The sequence below is a fragment of the Lissotriton helveticus genome, chromosome 9 (assembly GCF_964261635.1).
Source record: "Lissotriton helveticus chromosome 9, aLisHel1.1, whole genome shotgun sequence".
Taxonomy (NCBI): domain Eukaryota; kingdom Metazoa; phylum Chordata; class Amphibia; order Caudata; family Salamandridae; genus Lissotriton; species Lissotriton helveticus.
The window spans coordinates 329,798,819-329,820,867 of record NC_136070.1 but is presented as its reverse complement, the minus strand read 5'-3'; the positions used below and the strand labels follow the sequence as shown (position 1 = coordinate 329,820,867).

General features: G+C 41.3%; 1 protein-coding gene across 1 annotated transcript in view; it reads right to left on the bottom strand.

Moving 5' to 3' along the window:
- The window catches only part of TTC8 (tetratricopeptide repeat domain 8), a 340,270-nt gene that overhangs the window by 30,135 nt on the left and 288,086 nt on the right, over positions 1-22,049 (bottom strand). The window contains exon 13 of the mRNA XM_078660024.1: positions 14,676-14,759. Within this exon, the coding sequence (XP_078516150.1) occupies positions 14,676-14,759 (84 nt within the window). The remainder of the gene's footprint in view (positions 1-14,675; positions 14,760-22,049) is intronic.

The window sequence follows — 22,049 nt, the reverse complement described above, 5'->3', positions numbered from 1 at the left end:
CGTGCCCTTAGAATCTCATATGTCATGAATACCATTTTGTACTAATCAAAAATACAGCCAGCCTTAGGATTCTCAATGTATGGGGAAATGAACATCTACCTCAGTAAGTCCTAGAGCTACTGGAAAGTAATTTAAAAGGAATTTTAAAAATCTTATATCTGCTGGCCTATGCATTTTTTTGGTTAAACACGCACAGTATATGTATCTGCTCATAGCAAAGAACCATTAGCTGGTAAGATCATTAAAGCAGGCAAATACTGGCTGGAACCCAGGCAAAGGTAAATAGGCAGATACCACTTTTTCCTCGCTGTTAAATATGCAGGGCAGAAAAAAAGTTGGTGTTCTAGATTCTTGGTCACCAGGCCATTACAAAATGATAAGATGCATTATGGAGGAATGTGGAAAGGAAAACTCAATGTAAAACTCTTGATGTAAAGTGTTCCAAACCGAATTCTCATATACAGTATCTTTGCTAAAGGTGAATATATTTTGCCTAGAAATTACTCAGAGAGGTGGTAGTTTATGTTCCAAGTACTTAGCTGTAAGACTGCCCTCTAAGGAATTCACTAGTGTTAAAATGTGAGCCCAATAAGTTTTTTTTTTACAATAACCTTAGCCAAAGGGGATAGAGGCAATGGATCCTTTTACCGGCTTTCTAACCCTAGGGTTACAAGCCATTTTTTTTACATGCGAAAGCAAAGACATGGTATTAAGCAAACAAGATTTCAATATTTAAGAAAGAAACGCCTTATAGTAAGCTAATTGGTTAGTAGTCCATATTTGTACCCTGTATAGAAGAGGTCTCAGAACAGCCAAATGCTCAACTCTTTGCAGCTTTATATCAAAGAACAATGGAGTTAAAGGAGTGCTTTGTCGGAGATTAGAGTTAAGCAAAATAATTAACTGTGGCTGTCAATTTTTATATATTTGCATAACCCCATATCTCTGCTTCATAAAAGGCAACTGACTGAGCTTTATCTTTGTAAATCTCAAGAGCTTTAAAACTTTAAAAGGGCACCTATCCTAAGTTGCAGAATAGAACAACTCTTCTCTATTTGTGAAACCCACAACAATATTATCTATCCTTATGTCCAAGAAGTAAAAGCTCTCCACTTTTTCAAGTTGTGTGGTGCCTAAATAGAGGTCACTCTTGAAGAACCTGTGGGGGTTTAGGGCCATGTATTTCGTTTTTAAATATTGATTGCAATGCCCTTATGATCACAATAATTTTTAAACATAGCTAAAATGTTTCCCAAACCCCGACGCGTGCTAGACAGGAGGGTGTTATCTACAAAACAGAGAGCAGGTTTGGGAAGATCGTTTGATTTAGATGAGTCATGAGTGCAGTCTACCAGTACTGTAAAAAGATAATTTTTAAGGAAAGAAAAAAGACAAGCGGCAAGAACACCCTTGCCTAACCCGTTTGCTTACTAGTATGAACTCAGCGAGCTCACCCAGTTTTCCCCAGAGTGCTTCAGCATAATTGTTCTCATGAAGTCTAATGATAACAGAAAATAAAGGGGCAATAACACCCATGTGGTTAAGCGATGCCCAGAGTAAAGATCTAGGTACCAAACAGAAGGCCGACGGCAGCTCAATTGAAGCAGTATATAAATGATCCTTAAAGTTAATGCCATATTTCCATTGGATAAGTGAAAAGCAGAAGGTTTGTTTGACTGTGCCTACTTTCCCTCTTAAACCGGCATGAAGGGAAATAAGAATGTTTTTATCTAACATCCATTGTTCAAGTTTATGTAAAACTTGTCTAGCTAAACATTTCTGCAGATTTTCCACTAGACTTATAGGTCTATAATTCCCTAATAAGCTCTACTTCCATTTTTAATATAGGAACAATTTCAGCTCCATGCCATGAATCGGGGATTTCCTCCCCATTAATTACGAAATTCAATAGAAGATTTATTCAAGGGCACCACAGCTATGTATCATGACAAAAAAGGTCCCGGACTTAACCTTGCTTTATCGTATCTATGGCAGCATAAGTATCAGCCAAAGAGAAACACTAGAATGTCTCAGATATAGATCCCAATAGTACGGGGAAAACATTAGTATAAATTGCCTGGTTGGCCTCCAGAACAAGTGAAGGAGGGTAGAGGCTCTTAAAGTGGAAAAGCCACTCTGAAGGTTGTAATGCAAAGTCGGTAGATCAACTACCCTGTCTAAAACCATGGGCAATTAAATGTCAAAAGGTTTATGGATTTCTGGTTCTTGAAGCCAAAAGATCTGTCCACATAGCCTCATCGTATTCCTGTTTACTTTTATTAAGAATGTTCCTGTAATCTGATCTGGCTTACCTAATAATAGATGGGGAGCATGTTTTATAGCTTGAACAAGAGAAGATTTTGCTTTAAGACAGTCCGTATTAAACAATAAGTTGCATTTTCTCATATCAATCGCTCCTGGAGGTGGAGCGTGAATAGGCTGTTGAAACAACTTCCTTAGGTGGTCAAATAATCGCTGGTGGATCAGAGTAATAGGGATAGCATGCCTTGGAAAATTAGTGTATGGCTCGAGAGCCAGGTAAAAGAGAAAGAAATCTAGTTTTGAGATTCCTTGTTAACTAGCACCTTTGGCCATTTGACTGTTCTTCAATTATTGCTAATAGGAGGCTCAAATTGATTTTAATTGCCTTGCCCAAAATAATGCTTAATCAAGGTGGGAACTAGACGAATCCCAAGATGCCAGTGACCATTGTCTGTTTTTGGAAAACTACAAAATAAAGCATCTTATTCCACAATGCTCTGTCCAAAAAGAAAACGTTTACTCTTATATATCCCCTGTTTAAAAGTATTTAAACTCACTCGATCATATTAGGTGTTGCATGCCCGCACGCTGTGCGATAGTTAATTGGGCAAGTTGGACAGTACCTACAGTGAAAGGTACAAACGGGGAATCAAGTAACGGGATACCCATGGCTTCCTTTTTCATTATCAAATAAAAAGATATGGCTTTGGGTTGAGATCAGAAGATGGTAATCTAAAAGAGTTATAGTTGGAGGCTCCTTACTGCGAGGGAATACACAAATATAAACTGAATTAAGGTTGAATGAATGAATGATTTCTGAAGAGCACAGCTATCTCATGGGAGGTGCCCCGGCGCTCAGACCCTCAAACCTCAAGGTACGGTAAGACTCAAGCCCAATATGTCAGGTGAATCAATACAGAAAGGTTTTATGTTGCAGTTTAGCGATATCCTAATACAGGTAATGAGCCCACTCGAAGTACAGCTCATCTGCTGAGGGGTTTGTGCCAATAACATGGGTATTAAAACCCATTATATTAATTGGTTGAGTTGCCCATGTTTACTGGAATATTAGTCTACGATAGCTATCCACCTGTCAAACTACTATAAATCATCTAGCTCAGGGTGTAAACCAGCAACGTTCCAGTATAATAATTTAAATGGTTGTTCCCTGAGCTAGCTCCTGCAATAAACATGAGCCAGCTCAAGGCATTCTCAAACTAGCTTCGTAACCTCACCTGTAGGACTCCCAGCAATTTTATTTAAAAGGGAAGAAGGAAGAGTTGCTGAAGGGTTAACAAAACAATCTTCCCTAAAAGAGAATGATCAAAATCGTTGAAAGGAAATACAGCAGGAAAAGAAGGGAGTCAACTGTTTGTTTTCAGTGCCAAGGAGGAAGGACTTATTTTAATAGGGGATATTCTCTGCCTAGGAGGGAGTGAATTGATTGTGGCATGGGTCAGGTTTTAGTGGGGAGCAGGTAAATACATAGTTACGGAAAGGTAGAGTTTAAACTGAATTCTAGGAAGAAGAGGTAGGAAAGCATGTGTGACCAAAGACATTATTAGTCAATCTACCAGATTGTAATCTACTAGAGTCAATTTATTCAAGTCATACATTTCTTCTCTCTTTGACATTTAAAATACATCCACTATTTCAGAAGGAACAATGGAAAGGCAGCAACACTGCATCCTCTATCAGTAAATAACTTTGTTTTTAAAAGAATCCCAGTCTTCACATGTTTGTGCTCCCAACTTCGGCACATTAAACATTTAAATAACAGGTGCGTTTTCAGCTTGAGCCCTTCTGATAGATAAATCCCTTTGAGGGCTATATCCAGCTATCACAGGATCTTTAATAGCAGACCTATGATACAAATATTTTGAAGAGTCCATCTTTCTAGATGAATTGCCAGTAAGGTCAATGGAAAGTTCCGGTGCTACAAACAAAGCGTTTTTCTTGCCTTTGTGCGAATGCATCATAAAAGCAGGTGGGCTAGGTCTGGGCTCGTGCAAACCTTTAGAATTATTCATAGCCAAAAAAGGAGTTCCATTCTCAGAAGAAGGGAGGTCCTGTCTGCTGCTATTAGAAGATCTGAGGGAAATTAAGGAATTAATGGTCACAAAAATATCCTATGTCCTTTCTAGTGGGTTCTGTGTCAAAAGTTTGAGTTTATTCAGTTGTAAAAAAATTAATACATTTAATAAAGGTAGGAAAAAAAATTCTTGTGATTAAATATAGAGCCTGCATTAACCTGCAAATTCGGTACTGGGTGTACTTTCCTGCTGACAGACGTTAGAGTCTAGTGGATGAATGGTTAATATCCTAGGAGTCTGCAAAAGGCCTAATTAATATTAAATCCATGCTGGCTGTTATTTAGAATCCTTTCTGATGGCCTTACGTGAACACGTGGGAGAAAATAATGTGGAAATGGGCAACTCTGGATGCAACTCTGGAGCTCTGCCAATTCCACGGAAGGATACAACAAAATATTATACAGTGCACAGAATACAGAAACTAATTTAAAATAATGCATAACTAGTATGTGACTCCACGAAAAGTAAAGGCAGTGTATCCCAATACAAATGTTGACTATTGGATACAATGCAGTAGAATTCGGGATGTACCACTACATAACTATATACTGTTTACCCACCCTTCTTTTCTAATTGTTCATAGAGCTCAAAGTTAAATATATAGCAATACATTAATGTAGAGTCCAAACAAAAGCTAATATGCAATCCTGTTTAAAATACACAGCTAATTTTATTGATTGTCAAAAACATACTTTATTTTCTTCATTTTTAAGATCTCTATTTACTTCAAAGTCATAATATTTCCATTACATAACAAATCATCTAAAACATTGTCTCATTGATTAAAAACCCTTTCCCTTACTCATTCACTCAACCATAAGCCTCGGTCTCTCATCCTAGACTCTTACACACTATTACGCCCATGCTCCATTGCTCTCAGCATATTAAAACCAGTATTCAGAATGGTAGGATAATAGAGTCTAGTAAGTCACCCAAATTAAACTAATTCAAGGTGCACTTTTCAAAACATTGCTTTTTCAAAAATATGTTCATAAACAGAATTTTGCCTTAAAACTTTTTCATTACAGTAAGTACGATTATCCATTTGGGTTTGAGAGGGGACAGTAGCAGAAAGCAACAATTCTCCAGAGACTGCAAGCTCGAGAAAAAAATCCTTCAGGGCACTATTGACCAGACTTATTTGTTCTGAATAAAATAGTTTTTGTTGATATGTGCCATTAGCTATAATTTCTTTTTCCTTTTTGAACCTCACATTTCCTCCTTTTTGTCAAACGTTTTCTGTGAAGCTGACTATTAAAAGAAAAAGTACTACTTACACCTACACGGAGGACTGGCTGTGACAGAAAAAAATGATGCAAGTGTATCTAGAGCTTTTGACATAATATCACTGAATGAAACAAGATTTCTTCACTGCATCTCTAGACTTGAGGTACCTCACTTTTTCGCATGAATTCTTGAATGCTTACCTCAAGCCCCTGTGAGGTGAAATGACTCCAGTTACAAATGATTTTAATCCTGGGATTTTGGCTCTATTGACTCCTAGGAGACTGTAATTTTAAATCTTCTAAGAAAAATCAAAGGTGGTAGGCTCTCGGGTCAGTGGCCATGGACATAACATCAACCATATAGGCATGCATCATCAACTTAAGGGTATGTTCTGCCACCTCCCCGTTTCAGGCTACAGGTACCCAAAGTGCATACTAGGCCACAGACTGACTGTTTTTGGATTAATTCATGGCTATGTATTAACATAAGCTGCAAATTTAAGATCACTAGGTAGAAAATACCAGTGGTTTGTGAGTTAAAGCTAAGACACGGGGACGCCACTGAGGCTCCAGCCGCATCACCCAATCTTGGAGCAGCTAGGGGCGGCAAGGCCACAAGTTGGGCGGGCTGGAGGTCATGCTCTACCCCTGGGAATGCGTGGACCTGGGGTACATGAGGCGCTGCACAGTGAGGACCCTGAATGCATCATGCACACACTAATACCTGCCTAAGTGACACCAGGCCCTGAGGACCTAATACCTAACTGCCCGCAGGGATAAACAGCAGTGGGGCCAAGTTCACGACGCAATGCTGCATCCAGGAGAACCTTGACACGCACTTCAGGCACCCTAGGAGGGCAGCTCCTGCGGTGTCCTCAATTGCTAAACATAAAGGGGCTAACGGCACTTTTAGGGCCCAAGGGACTTTTCAGCCCACACAAGCACCATAGTCTGCACAGTAGTGGGAGTTTCAGATTAGTGGTACGGAACTGCATTGGGCACAACCGGCTGTGCAAAGAAAATCCCCACAGACCACAGCACAACCTGCCTTTATTGCAGTGGTATGCCCTTGCAATAAAATATATATCGGAAAGACAAGCCAACAGATTAATGTGAGAATCACACAGCATAAATCTCGAATTAGGAGAAAAGTCCTGACAGCGCCTATGGTAGAACACTGTTTAGCTGTTGAGCACAGCGAAAATGAACTGCGTTGGACAGTTCTTGCATGGATTGACCCAAAATCTACATGTATTGAGACCGCTCTAATGCAGAGAGAGGCATATTTAATTATGAAATTCGATAGCATCAACCAGGGCCTCAACTGCATGAGCGAGCTAAATAGAGCTTAGAAATCTCATGAGCTGTAATCAAATATATGGCGCTGCTGTCAGCTTCAGGGCTTGTGTCTCTCTAATAAAGTATAAATGGGATCAATATCGATATGTTGGAAAACACAACCGACTTGGGAAATTGAAATGGTTACTTTGGACAAACGAATTGAAATACATGAGTTAAATGAACTACATCTCCCAGAAGTCATTGTGAATGCAATTTAATCATCCCCTCCCGTGATTGGTCAGAAACGCATCACGTGACACTGATGCACCATCACATGACGTGTGAATCTGCTTGGCGAGTTGCTAGCAACAATGGAGGCAGATTCCCACTTAAAACCTTGAGCCTGAAGCTTTATTAGGTGAGTAACACACATTGGGCACTTGCATCTAGTGCTTCCAGCCAAAAATGATTTTTACAAATCCTTTACATTTTTGCCCCTGCAGCCACGAACTATATTTAAAGAGAGTGAAGGACTGTCAATTGTCACAACACTTCCTCTGCGGGGCCACGCCTTTGGGCCCTCCTCCCCGAGTAAGTAAATAACTTGCGCTCAGTTGTCACATTTCAAATCTATATAAACAGACACCGCAAAATCGCATGTATTATTTCTCTTGCAGAAGTAAAGACCTGCAATTGCTGTCTATTGCTTACAAATCATCTTGGCCACACAATATTGAAAACCAGGTAACCCTTTTCCCTCCTTCCCCCTATACATAGCTATCAGACAAAAGAATTACGCCCCATGAGCTAAATCATTTATAATGTACTTTATTGCAGATTGGCAACCACTGCTGGTTACATATTGCTGATGGTCACATCAAACCGGCATAATGCAGGTATGTGACCACTAACTTGTTCAGATAGAGAAAGAATTAGGGTTTTGGGAAGCGCCTTTTTAATAAAAACTCAAACCCTTCTCCCCCCTTTTTGTCACAAACAGTCTGTTCGTGAGAAAGACTAACCCAGCCCTGATGAGAGTGCGGCAACTGATTTAACCGGCACTCGAAACGCATCGGCAGACAAAGGAACTCAACTCCTTGGTTAAATATTGCAAATACATCCCCTTATGTCCCTGATATCTCAGAGGAATTGATTTATCCTAAATATAAGGGTGCTAGTTGTCTAATTTATCATTTTGTATGACAACTTTGTATTTCGTATTGTGTATATATTGATTGTTCTTTGTGACATTTAATTTGTTTGTATTGAGGTTTGATTATTATGAATTTATTTGTAATTGTATGTCAAAACACATTTTCACGTTGTTCATTTTCACTGTGTAAGTACTAATGTGGTATTTCGTTTAGTTGACTATGTGTTCTTTTTGTGATCAAAGATATTAATTCAAAAAAAGAATGAAATAAAAGGCAGAAATTACTGCTAAGGTAAACGTATTGGTTTGCGTTCATCTTACTTCATATGAATAAGTGTTGTGAAGTCACTAGAGGCATAGGTAATTTTTTTCTTATGTAGTATAACTGGCCCTACCTACCGTCTAATCCTTTGGGCCAAACCCCTCCTTTTTTGGCAATAGACGACTAACGTGGCAGAGCCCCTGGCCTCTAGCCTTGGGGCGCACTGAAGATGCAGGCATGGCAACGCACCGCAAAAAGGACACTACGTTAAAAAAACATGCACAGTAAACCCCCCACAAAAAAATCTGAACAGCCTCAGGATATCTCACCTATGGCAATTCCACATACAGTCATGAATACCGCGATCCATCAGAGGAAGGGGAGCTGGTCACTCGCGCCTTTCTGGACATGTTGTTTGACGCCCTGAGAGACGACATTGTGGCCCTTATGCACAACTTGGCAGCAGATGTCAAAGACATTAAAAGAGAGCTGGGAGACCTGGGCCAAAGGATAGTCACACTGGAGCAAACCCAGACTCGCGTGAAGAGGAACTCAATGAAAATCGATGTGAGCTGCTAGAGCTGAGGGACAAAAACGAAGAAATGCAATACCAGCTGGTGGACCTTGAAAACAGATCGTGACCCTCCAACATCAGAATTAAAGGAGCTCTGTTGCAAGCAGACTCTAGCAAACTGGAGGACTATGTCATCCGTTTGTTCCGACAGGTGGCTCCGGAGCTGGTGGACAAGGAATTTTGCTAGACCGTACCCATAGAGCGGGTCGCCCCGCTTAATCACCTTGCATACCACAAGATATCCTAATATACCTACACTCCTACCGACAAAGAAATTATCATGGCAGCTGCAAGAGATCAAAACACCATTCGGTTTGAAGGTTCGAAGGTGTGGCAGTACCACTATCTGTCCCCTACAGTGCTACAGCGCCATAGGGCCCTCAACCCCGCCACAAAATTCTTACTGGAGAGGGGGATGTGTTATAAATGACGGCATCCTTTCCGGCTCAGTTTGTCTGGAATAAAGAGACTCACGCTGTCCGCACTCTGGAAGAAGCACATTCTTTAATGGGCTTTGAGAGCCCCACACCCCAAAGAGGAAAAAACCTGGGAGGCCCAAACTGCGCAGCCCCGTGCTCCTCATCTAAATCAGACACCCTCCCAAGCAGACTGAATCAGAAAGCTGCACAGAAAGAACAGCCTTGATACGCCAACTACAGCATCAAGACAGCATGTCGGACACAGACAATGACTAATAACAAGATACATCATCTACTCAACACCCAATATACTCTCCTACTAAAGATGGCCTTACCCGCTCCAGTTGTGGCAACCCTGGTTGCACTGCCACTTCCTAGTTGGTGCCCTAAGTTACAACGGTGGAGCTCCAAACCCACTTTACAACTATGATCAACCGACAGTGACACAGACCCCATTCACACAGTTTATTGTGTTCGCAGGAGAGGAACGTTTTGGTTATATTTCTTTGTATTTTTCCCCCAATCCTTTATGCTCCATGACTTTTACATAGATACACACATTGCAGTCAGTCTAGGCTACACAGAAAAGCTGGGGTGGTGGCATGGCGACCCACTTTGTTCCCCATATGGCTGGTTCAAGACTCTTTTAAACCATGATTACAGTTATTAGCTTGAATGTCCAGGTCATCAACTCACCGGTAAAGAATCTACCGCTCCTCTCCATGATTAAAGATTCTAGATGCTATGTTTGCCTCATTCAGGCAACCCATCTCCTTAAAACAGATTGGAAATGGTTATGGTCCCATTGGTTTGATCGCCAATACTTTACATCGGACATGGGCAAATGGGTGGTTGTGGTGGTTCTACTAGCTACACCCTTTCCGGGCCGAGTCATCCAGATACAAGCAGAGATACAAGGTAGGTTACAAGCTTTACACATTGCAATCAACACTTATACATTCACAATAGCTAACATCTATGCCCAAAATGATCACCAAAAGGCCTTCCTACTGGACCAGGTGATGACCACTGCTGATGCGACATCCTGCTAGGGGGAGACTTTAACCGGGTCCAGGATACACTCCTGGACAGGTCCAAACAGAGGACCGGGCAGACGGGGGCATTCACTGCTGCTGGCCTTCAATGGCTGAGGGACATGGGGCTAGTGGACGTGTGGCGACTGGGCCACCCCACAGTGAAAAATTACACATTCTTTTCAGCGGCGCACTAAACATATGCCTATTTAGAGCTTTTCTTGATCTTGCTTCGCTTCACAATGATTGCCACGGCGGTAGACATAGGCTTACCTGCCCTTTCTGACCACTCACCCATCTCCATCACACACGCATCCCACACAACGCTCCCCCAGCCCGCAACTGGGGTATTATTCATAAATTGCTTTTATATGACTCCAACATCACTCAAGTAACTGACACTAGTTGCTCCTTCCTCGAAACCAACAACAGACCTGATACTTCCATTGCCCTGCTGTGGGTCATGCAGGAAGCAGTAGTGCGGTGCAAGTTCATAGCCATCACCACTAAACTGAATAGAGATAACAAAAACAAACAACACTGACTAGAAGGGCAGATAAAAGATTTAGAGGAGGGGAATAAACAAGCCGGCTCCCATAAAGTGAGGCATCAACTTATGTTAGCCCGTAAAGAACTCAAGGTCCTAGACTTTGACAAAGGGGAATCCCACCTCCTACACTCCACACAAAAACACTATGCTGAGGGAAATAAGGCAGGACATATACTGGAGCACCCGTTCCGTACTCGTGCTCCAGTGGAGAGTCAAGGAGATTGAAAGATCACGAGGGAACAGAGTATGCCAGCACACACAAACTGTACAAGAATTTGAGCTCTTCTACTCAACACTTTACACTGCAGAGGCCTTAGCATTAGATGACGCTGAAACATACTTGGTCCAGCCCCTATGGAGTGCACACCTGCTGAGAATGCCTCCCAACTGGATAGAGACATCCAACCTGACGAAGTGATCAAGGAGATAAATCACCTGCAACCAGACAAAGCACCCGGCCAATACCTCAGATTTTTATAACACATTTGCGACGACCCTGGCCCCCATATTACCCGCCTTTATAACTCCTTTAGCTCATCGGGCACCCTGACAGACACCATGAGAGAAGAGGTTATTACGGTATTCCTCAAACATTGCTGAATGAGCCTCTGGCTATAAGGTTAACCTTCAAAAGACGCATACTCTTAGCCTCACCCTCTCCCAGGCCTACTGATCCCATCTGGAACGACAATTTCCCTTCGCTTAGGCTTTTCAATGGGTCACATATTTAGCCCCACAAATACACCACTCCTTAGAAAGCAAAGTGGAACGCAAATACGCTCTTCTATTCTCTACGGCTATATCAGATCTGCACAACTGGCAGGGAATTTCTCTCTGGTGGCTGGGTAGACAGGCAGCAGTCAAAATCACTCTGTTGTCCAAGATACTATATGTAATTCAGACACTACCATTACAAGCCACACCCCATGTTATGAGCAAACTGCAACGTTTAATTGAAGACTTTACATGGGCGGATAAAAAAGCATGCATGGCTAAAAAGCAGGCGTATCTGGCTATAGCAGAGGGGGTTCCCCATTTGCTATGTTACTACCAAGCGTTACAGCAAACAAATGATGGACAGAATGCTGACAATGCAAACATTCTCCCCTAGTCAAAAGATTTGGGTTAAGTCCATCGTTCTTTTGCCCACTACGCCACCCCAGTTTGGACCCAGCCATATGCAAATCAGTCTTGACCCTGTGCCTCATGGGAACAGTCCAGACCGAAGTGCCAGGCCAGGTCCTCCCTGGACCGGAAACAAGCATCCTGGGACCGGTTTCAGGGTATGTCATCCTTCTTCAGCCAGGCTAGCTTGAATCCATTGGCACATTAAGCAAGGGACTCACGTCTGGGCATACCCATCCCACTTAGGGCCAAAAGTGTTACTACAAACAAATGATGGACGGAATGCTGACAATGCAAACATTCTCCCCCAGTCAAAAGATCTAGGTTAAATTCATCTTCAATATCTAGTAGAGTGGTTCTGACCTAGCATGGAGAGGCACTGGTGTTTCATCAGGCGATAGCAGGGATCCACATTTGGAAATATACCCTGGCTTCCCAGAGCTCACCGATCACCAAGTGTCTACATTTACCCAGTAGTTAGGGCATCAATGGGCACATGGGACCGGGTACAGATGAAACCGAAACTCTCTACCTGTGTGTCACCACAGATACCAATTATAGGAAATCCGGATTTCCCACCGGCGCTGCGAGAAGCAGCATTCTTACAATGACAAATAACCAACTGCAAGAGTATAGGGGACATATTTGATCAAGACAGCCTCACTGCAAAGCGGCAAAATATCGCAATTTGATACGGAGTTACACAACTGCACAAACTACCACACACAAGCAGACCCCTCACTTCCTCTGAGAAGTGGATCCTCACCAGTAATACAGACAAAAAACTCCTCTCTGACATATACGATTTCCTTAACGCCACAACAATTAACACCAAATCTATGGCACAGCAATGCTGGGAATTTTAATGTGAATGCTCCTTCAATCATAAGGAATGGGTAGATGTTGTACACCGGGCACGCACATCTGTCTGTAGTGCCTCTGGCAAGGAAACTCTACTCAAAAATTGTGCATTACTAGTATTATAAACCTGTTAGAAAAATTAAATGGAAGCCATGGCGGGGAGGATGGCTGCTGGCGGCACTTGGGTACTCCGACACACATTCTATGGCACTGCCCCAAACTTCAACAATGCTGAGCAGATGACCTGGTGGGTGTTAACAAAATGTATGACATGGACATACCTAACTTACCCAGGTACACTTTGTTAGGCCTACCCAACGCACTAACTTACCCCTTGAGATTTGCGGAGGGCAGTGCAGTCACCCTTGCCCTATGCACGGTGAATCAGGTTATGTTGTCTAAATGAGGAACTGATAGCACCCAGACAAAAACAGACAGGCAGCATAATCCCTGGGGGCTTCTTGGCATGGAAAGACTGACTGCAGTAGTAGAACGCAAACAGACACATTTTGACAAAATGTGGGGCCCATGCATACACTTCCTACACCAGGAATTCCGGGAGCTTTCCTGCCCAGCATACATGTAGGTTCCACACCTTACACAGGCGACATCTAGCACTGACACAGGAGAAATAACGGTGCCTTAGCTGGTACTACTCCCTCACATTCTGTACACATGGTGTCCTGTAACACTAGAACCTGTTGAGCAGACACTTCTTCCTTTCCCACCATTTTCTTCCTTTCCACCCCATCATTCCACTCCTATTGATCCCCAATATCCATTTCGCGCTTTTGACTATTAATTACTCCTTTATACCTCACCGTCCTATGGAAGTAGGTGGGGGTGGTGTGGTCACGTAACGTTTTCAGAAAACTCAATAAAACAAATTGAAATCATAAAATCCACAAACACATGGAAAGAAGCACTTTTAAACACTTATGTCCACAGATGTACATCTACCCATTCCTTAGGATTGAAGGAGCCTTCACATTCAAATTCCCAGCATTGCTGTGCACATCTTTGACTAACTCAAAATTAGACTTCAACCCTACTACGGTACCTCAGTTTCCTCAACTCATACCCCATAAACAAGTATTTACCATGAGCCTTGTGACCAGAAATACATTATGCACACTTAATATACCAAATATTGATTTGGTGTACAATTTAAGGGTATTCTTGTGCTTAGCATACAACAGGTACTCTGAGTAAACTGACATTTAAGATAACCTGTTCCACTGCAGGCAGTCAACCTGAATGACCCATGACCATGTATCCCGAGGTTGCAACTCACCAAATATGGTAATCCTACACCTTTCAACACAGATTATATCCCTGCTGTATTTCTAAATTGCCCACCTCACTGTTACCCCCCCCCCCTTTGTACAACATTTTGGTGCAGCTCTTTAAAACATGTGTTACCACATCACAAATACCCTAATTAAAATAATGAACAACAGTAGTTACAAAAGGCAGCAACACCTGCCACAACAGATCACCTGTGAAGTGAGTGAAGGTTAAACAGCTAGCAGTAGTGTTCAGGGATCCTGAGATGCCATAGGGCATCATGAGTCTCATTCTATTAGTCTGCAAAAATTACCTCTTAAAATATCATCCTTTTAAAAGACAAATTGGCATATTGAATATTTTGTATTATTTATGGATATACATTTTTAAACTAATTCGGAAATGTGCTTCACCTGCAGAGATTACTCGAAATGGCTTTGAATGCCGATAAAGATCTCATGATGGTCAATTGAATTTGTTAGTAATCTTTTCCATTGTGGGGAAAAAAACAAGGTTGCAGTTGAAAGAACCGTAAAATGGTACATCACCTGATCTGAAAGTGCTGCAAAGTTGAAATGTGGTTCATACATGTGTGGTGCCAAGGAAGAAGCTGTCTGCAGGAGTGCTCGTGCCTGGGGTAAAGAGGAAATAAGACAAGAACAAATCAAGTTGACCATTATTAATGTAATTCCAACGTGTTGAAGAAAAGAAACAACACATAGAAGATTATCTAGATGCCTTTTTAAAACACCTTGAGTTTAAGAAAAAGGATTAGGGACAAGGAGAAACTGGTTCTGATCCTGCTCACCCCACTGACGCAGTTCCCCACTGGCACACTTAGCAATCATCTGAAAATGCCCTGACCTTCCCAATTATTATTTCTCTTAGCCACAAACTGTGAAAGCTCAGAACTGGAGAAACCTGGGCCTATCTGGACCTCTGACAGACCAAAAACCAAGTATGTTGCTTTAGAACTTGGGTACCAAGGCAGGTGAGAGGCGAATGACCACAGCTGGAGGTTGTTCCCACAGTCATTCGGGCGGCACAGTTTTGCCAAGCCTGTAAATACCCAGAGTGTCCACTGGCATCCTTTGTAGATGTGTATGGTCTTTTCATTTAGCTAGCAATGTAGAATGCCTTTCCACTTTAAGTGTGTACAAACCAAAAAAGAAAAAAATATAGACAATAACAAATAAAAATAGAACAGTGTCATACATTAAGGAATAGAATAGTGTCGTATCAAAGGAGGAAAGGGGAAAAGGTTGCAAATGCAACCCTACAAGAATTCTGTTTTCAAGATCAGTAGGCAAATACAATAGTTGTAACATTTAAAATATATGTATGCACAGCCATCAGTCCGCCCCAAGGAGACAAAAATGTTCCGCTGGCTGTGTTTCTATGGCGATTCAGACAATGAGCCAAAACAAATTGTATTCGGAAGCTCTAGCTCAAATGAAGGTTATTTCCGAAAGAAAGATATATGAATAACACTAATCTTGCCCATGGCCAAAACAGTTGCGTGTTCTGAATGGCCTGAAGATGAAGGATTAGCAATACCAATTGTGTTCCCCTAGTCCAAAGTGAATCCTATGAGGCCAACCACTAAAGGCAGAACGGTTTTTAGCGTATTTATCTGAAATGAACTGGCTGCGATCACCACCAGTTTTGTTCCTGCACCTAAAAAGCTGTGCAGATATTAACAGCTAGGTTCTGTACCACTGCAACCAGAGAAGATTACCTGCCCATCTCCGCAGACCAGTATATAAGGCTCCAAATGTTCATGCTTCCAATATTCATATTTGTAGCACTTATTGTTAGCCTAATTTCCTATCCACACTCTGGTCTTAGATAAGGAAAATAAAGCCCATGTTGCATTGCGCTGAAGTTGAAAATAAGATGTGTATCTTTAGCATTCCTGTAGAAACAGAGGCCAACAGAGCAATGGAGGTGGCCAAAGTAGCCATAAACATGTAATAGGCAAGGTCAAAAAGCAAAGCCCTAGGGACATCACAGGAATTAGTGAATATGTTTGAAGACTTGCTGTGTAGTCAGTCTTAAGAGGTAAACCATGGGTGAAGAGCCAATAAAAAGAAGAATGAAAACAAAGTCCAAATAAGTTTGACCAAAATGCAGTTAACTGCACTTTTGTAGAGGTAAGATACACAGGTTCCTGCAGAGTTGCCTCTAGAAATGCATCACAGCTGTCCAGAATTGGCTTTGCAGTAATGGAGATGCTATCTGGCTTGGGTGACTTGGAGGTAAATCCCAACACTAGTGCTAAAACCAGAAGGAGACTTAACTTTAAGCTACACTAAAAGAGACATGCCCTGTTCTCTTTGTAATGCATTGGGCATCACACATCGCAATGCAAATGATCGATTACAGTCGTCTGTGGACATGGTGTAGAATGTTCATTCTAAAGGATGGATTCTTCTTCGTATAGATACCCTTAGTTAATACTGTGGAGAATACATAGCCAAGACATCTCTCTGACACAGACAATTTGTCCTTTCCAAGCTTAGCGCTTAATTTAGAGTTCGACAGATGGGTTACTCCATCACAAATGTGACAGATATCCTGTCTGCCATAATACAAATGCATATATCCAGCGGTACTTGTAATACAGGGGACAGAATATACATCATGCTTGTTACAGAGTATCCCGCCCACCGAACTCTCAATCAGCCCTTGATATTGTAGCGGGCTTTCCCTTTGCAAAGAAATTTAAATTGCTGCTTGTTGTACCATCAAGCAGGTATGCCAAGTATAGTACTGGCAGAAAGAAAAAAAAGGTTAGTATAAAAACCAGCAAAACGATTACTTTTCAAAGGGACAGAAACTGGATTCAGAATTGCGCTACAACAAAGAATACCTGTGGTAATCTATCACACATCAACGCGTATGTCTCTTGTGAGTTGGCCAAATCCTATTTGAGGACAAAGGCCTCACCTAACCGAGGACGGCATGCTTCATAATACGGCCGCTGTTTGTGTGGGGTACAACCTCATACAAGGGGAGCTACTGAGGTGTACAGGGGTCAGAATAGGAACTTATTGGTGGGGGGTTGGTGTGGGTGTGTAGAAGAGTGATATTTGCAGAGGAGAATCAGAGATCTGCTAAAACTACTTACTGGTAGATTTTTTTCATTCTGGTCATCAGTGGGTAAAAGATAAAAGGAAGACAGGGTACATTTTATCAGAAAAGGGTGGTCAACATGCTTCTGGCTATATAGCACCCTCAGAAAAGAGGTGTAAAGGCATTCTTCAGGACTGTGCCCCTCTGTGCTAACATAGCTTACTTTGTGAGAAGCTGTAATGGCAAACAAGCATTGATAAATGCATTAGGTTTCACCTGTGCGATTAATAAGCTGCTTTGTGTTGTAAATTGTAGCTTGCTGAGTAGTTGTACAATGTAAGTTACAGAAAGTCTGTTAAAGTTTTATGACTTGTTTAGGCACAAAAAGGATATATACTGTGCAGGTACTAGTGGTATAGTGCGTGAAGAAAATAGCAATATTTTGAAAAATTAAATGAAAGAGTGAAATAATAGAATTAATTGATCTAAGCTAATAGCAATATTATGTGTTTAGAGGAGTTCTGACAGCTTTTGGGCCCAGTGCCACTGCTGCACCTGCTGCACCATTCAAATCATGCCCCTAGTGCCTGCAAGATAACTGCATTTGTGACTGCCTCTTTAGTAGTAAAATATAGCGGTTTGGTGTAAAGAGGAGTTATGACAACTTTTTATCCCGGTGCCGCTGCACCATTCAAATCATAAGGTAACTGCACTTGTGACTGCCTGTTTAGTAGTAAAATATAGCAATATTTGGTGTTTAGAGGGTTTTCTAGAGCTTTGGGCCCCAGTGCCACTGCACCTGCTGCACCATCGAAAACATGACCCTAGTGCCTGCAAGGTAACTGTACTTGTGACTGCTTATTTAGTAGTAAAATATAGCAATATTTGGTGTTTAGAGGATTTCTGACAAGTTTTGGCTCCGGTGCCACTGCACCTGCAGCACCATTGAAATCATGGCCCTAGAGTCTGCTAGGGAACTGCACTTGCGACTGCCTGTTACTGTAGTAACACTTAGCAATATTCTACTTTTAGTGGGGTCCCTGGAGCTTGTGGCCCAGTGTCACTGCACCATTCAAATCAAGTCCCTTTTAACTGCAAGGTAGCTTTAAATTGGACTGTCGGTTTAGTACTCAAATATAGCAATATTGTGTGTTTAGAGAAGATCTGACAACTTCTCGCCATGGTGCTACTGCACCTGCTGCACCATTCAAATCATGACCCTGTTGACTGCAAGTTAACCACTTGTGGCTGCCGGTTTAGTAGTAAACTATACAGGAGCTATGCTATATTAATTTTATTTTTAACATGAAATGTTTATTACAACATTTAGAATGTGATTATAATGACCAAACAGATTAAGTTGAAAAAAACAATCCGATAATGTCTACAAAGTACAAAGAAAGGTACTGAGGCATGAATAGGAAATGCTACAAACGTTCGATGGATAAAGCATCTGCTTTACACAACTAAAAAATGAAAAGTAAGCATTCCAGCATACTATTGTAAGCTATCTGCCTTTACCATGGGAAGAGATCTTATCTTTACAGTGAATGTGGCTTTAAGAGAAGTATCGTAAATGCGTGCAGTCAGGGCAAGTTAAAAGATAGAAAGTTCCACACAAAAGTGAATAAACACAGTAATTTGGCCATGGGAATTGATAAGAATCCCCCTTTTAAGATCTATTAAATACAAGAGATTTAACAAGCACAGTGCAAGCGCTGTGCAGGCGAAACCTAAAAAGGGAATACATTACATAATATCTATCAGTTACAGAAGCGAGTAGGCTTGCCAGTCAATCGTAGGGACTAAACACAGTGGTACAACAAACAATGTCCCTGAATTGGCAAAAAGAGAAACAAAGTTCTAATCTACGTTGAGTTGAGATATTGTTTCCATTCAACCTTCAGACAGGGCACACACAATCTACAGAGACCCCCCAAGAGTGAGATACGAGTGCTTAAATTAAGATACAGTTCATAACGCAACATAGTGTCTGGTTGGTGAAGGGGATAAATGCTATGTTAACTAGGTGCGCAGGGACCGACATGCTCTCAAGGTTTCTCATGAAAAAGTGAGGACCTTTTTGGAAAATAATCAGTTAGTAAATCTGGGCAGAAGCTGTCAATAAATGCTCTTGTTCTAAGCAAAATGTAATCCATCATGTAAACAATCCAAATGATGAGTAACTGATCAAAAGGTGGCCACTGGTTAAGGTGTGTGAGACTTGCAGGAGCATTACAAACCAATAACAGTCCTTTTTTAGTGGTAATCAGTACAAAGTATTAGGGAGGAAAAAAGGGTTTACTTGGATGCTTCAAACACTGGCCAAGAGTGCTGTCTAATGGGAAGAGTGGAAGGTTCCTGTGAGCCCGAGTGGAGTTAAAGAGCACTGCCAAGAGCGTTGCTAGCCCGGTGCATTATGAAGTCATTGACAAACAGTCTTCCAAAGAGGGATTGGTGGGGATTGTGTAGACTCCTTGATATCTGTTGTCCAGTAATGGTGTGATATATAATGCTGGACATTGTTAAAAAGAAAAACAACTTGGAGCAGGACGTGGCAGTCAGTTGGAAAAAAGTTCATGTGATCAAAGGCTATCGATAAGGTTCTACAGGCATGTGCCTCTTATGCTTAAACAGAAAAGAAATCCTTGTTCTTTTTTCCTTTCCTCCTTTCATAATAAACGCGTAGTTCAATGGTGTCAATCCCAATATACTCTTCTCCAATACCAAAATACCGTGGGAGCCATAGTGTGAAGACCTCAAAAACAGTTCACTTTATTAATCAAATGAATGAAAATGCGATTTATAGAGCGCTCTTAATCCCAGAGGTGTCTAGTCTCTGGGCTCTAAACAGGTAGATGAAAGACAAGAGGAGAGAGCTTAATGATGAAAGAGCCAGGTTATTAAGGCTTTCCTGAAAGCAAGCAGATCAGTAGTAGTTTGTAAATTCAATCGGAAGAGAGTTTCAAAGACGATAGGTGCTGGTTATAAAACGTCTTCCTCCTCATGGAGTATTTTTTTAAATCTGGGAACCACCAGATTAAAGGCTGAGGCAGAGCGGAGTGTCCTGGATGGAGTGTACCAGCAGAAACTATTCCTGAAGATTTCGGGGCCCTGACCACGTAATGCCCTAAAGGCAATGCAGATAGCCTTTAAATCTATCCGTTCTTTGACAGGAAGCCAGTGTTGATGCTTGAGTGCTGAGGAAACCGATTGACATTTGAGAACACTCAGAAGAAGTCTGGCTGCTGCTGCTGCTGCTAGTTGTAGTAATTGAATTTTGTTCAAACATTTTTTTGAAGATTGACAAAAAGAGAATTACAATAATCTATGTTTGCGAGAACAAGATAGGTGGTCACGGTGTTCTGCAGGTCTTTAGGGATGAAAGGGAAGATTTTCCTAGACAAGTTTGATAGTGAAGAACAAGGTTGAAGTGATGGAGTTTACATGGCCCTCAAAAGAGAGTTTTCTATCAAAGATCACTCCTAGGTTCTTGACTTTGAGAGAAGGAATAGGAAGTGTCACAAAAACAGTCACCTTTGGGTAGCTACAATTCCATCACATTCCTACTTAAAATAGGAACCTTTTATCACCAGAATAGGAACCTTTTATCACCAAAATATAAACAACGTTAATCCCACAAATCCCAGAAATTCAATATGGGTAAATTGAACAATACATATTTATATATTTATTTTTCATATATTAAAAAACGTGAAATCACACACACACATATATATATATATATATATATATATATATATATATATATATATATATATATATATATATATATATATATATATATATATATATAAACAATTGATTCTGCAGTTTAAAAGAGGACAGAAAATCATACACATTTCAATACATCGTCCAAATTTCGCACAAAAAAACTAAGACACAATATTTCAGCGGCAATACAGTTTGGATGAACAAGCAAGCACGTTGTTTCTAGTCATAAAAGCACCACACCAGTCTGACACAAATCGATTCTTATAAATAGAGATAACTTATACTATTATCATTTGTCTAATATAACAGTTGTCCCCAAAGATCTAGGGTGGGCTTTATCATCAGAGCATTGACGCGTTTCGGTAGGTACTGTTCTTCGACCGCCACCTTCTTCAGGAAAAGAACAATAACTCCCAAAATTCAAATCCCGGTCTGCACTTTAAAATCTTCCAGAGAAATATATCATCCACGACAGGAACATTTCTTGGTACAAGAAAGGGAATATATATTTGCCTCCCTATCCCACGGGAATATCCAACAGCCTTGTTGATAGAAACACAGTAAAACTGGAAGACACTAAAGGATTCCAGTCCCTTCAGGCTCTCGTGGAGAGCGAAAGGCAGTTCTGGATGATAGCCTTCCTCTCAGTTCCTTCCTTCAAATAAAAAAGCCGCAAGTGACTTGTGTAGCGATCCTACATTAATATCTGCATTCAGGGGTAGAAACACGGGGTATCATGGGATAGGGAGGCAAAGATACATCACCTCAGACACCATGATTTAGGTATTGTCCATGTATGATATTGCTGAGAACCCAAAGAATCTGATCAGCTTGCCCAGTGGCGTCATACAAATGTTAAAGAGTGAGGAACACTTCAAGGCAAGGAGAAAGGGCAGGAGCAAAACTCTTCCAATGCTACAAATTGCTTTCTGTCACAAAGAAAAGATTTTGAGAGGGCAAGAACTTGAGCCTTGATACAGACAGTGGATAGACGGCCAAGGAGGATATCATGATTGACGGTGTCAATGCTGCCAAGAGATCTAATAAAATCAAGGCAGCATTTCCTTCTGCATCAATGGTCTGACTTCTTTAATCTGATGCAATGATTCAAG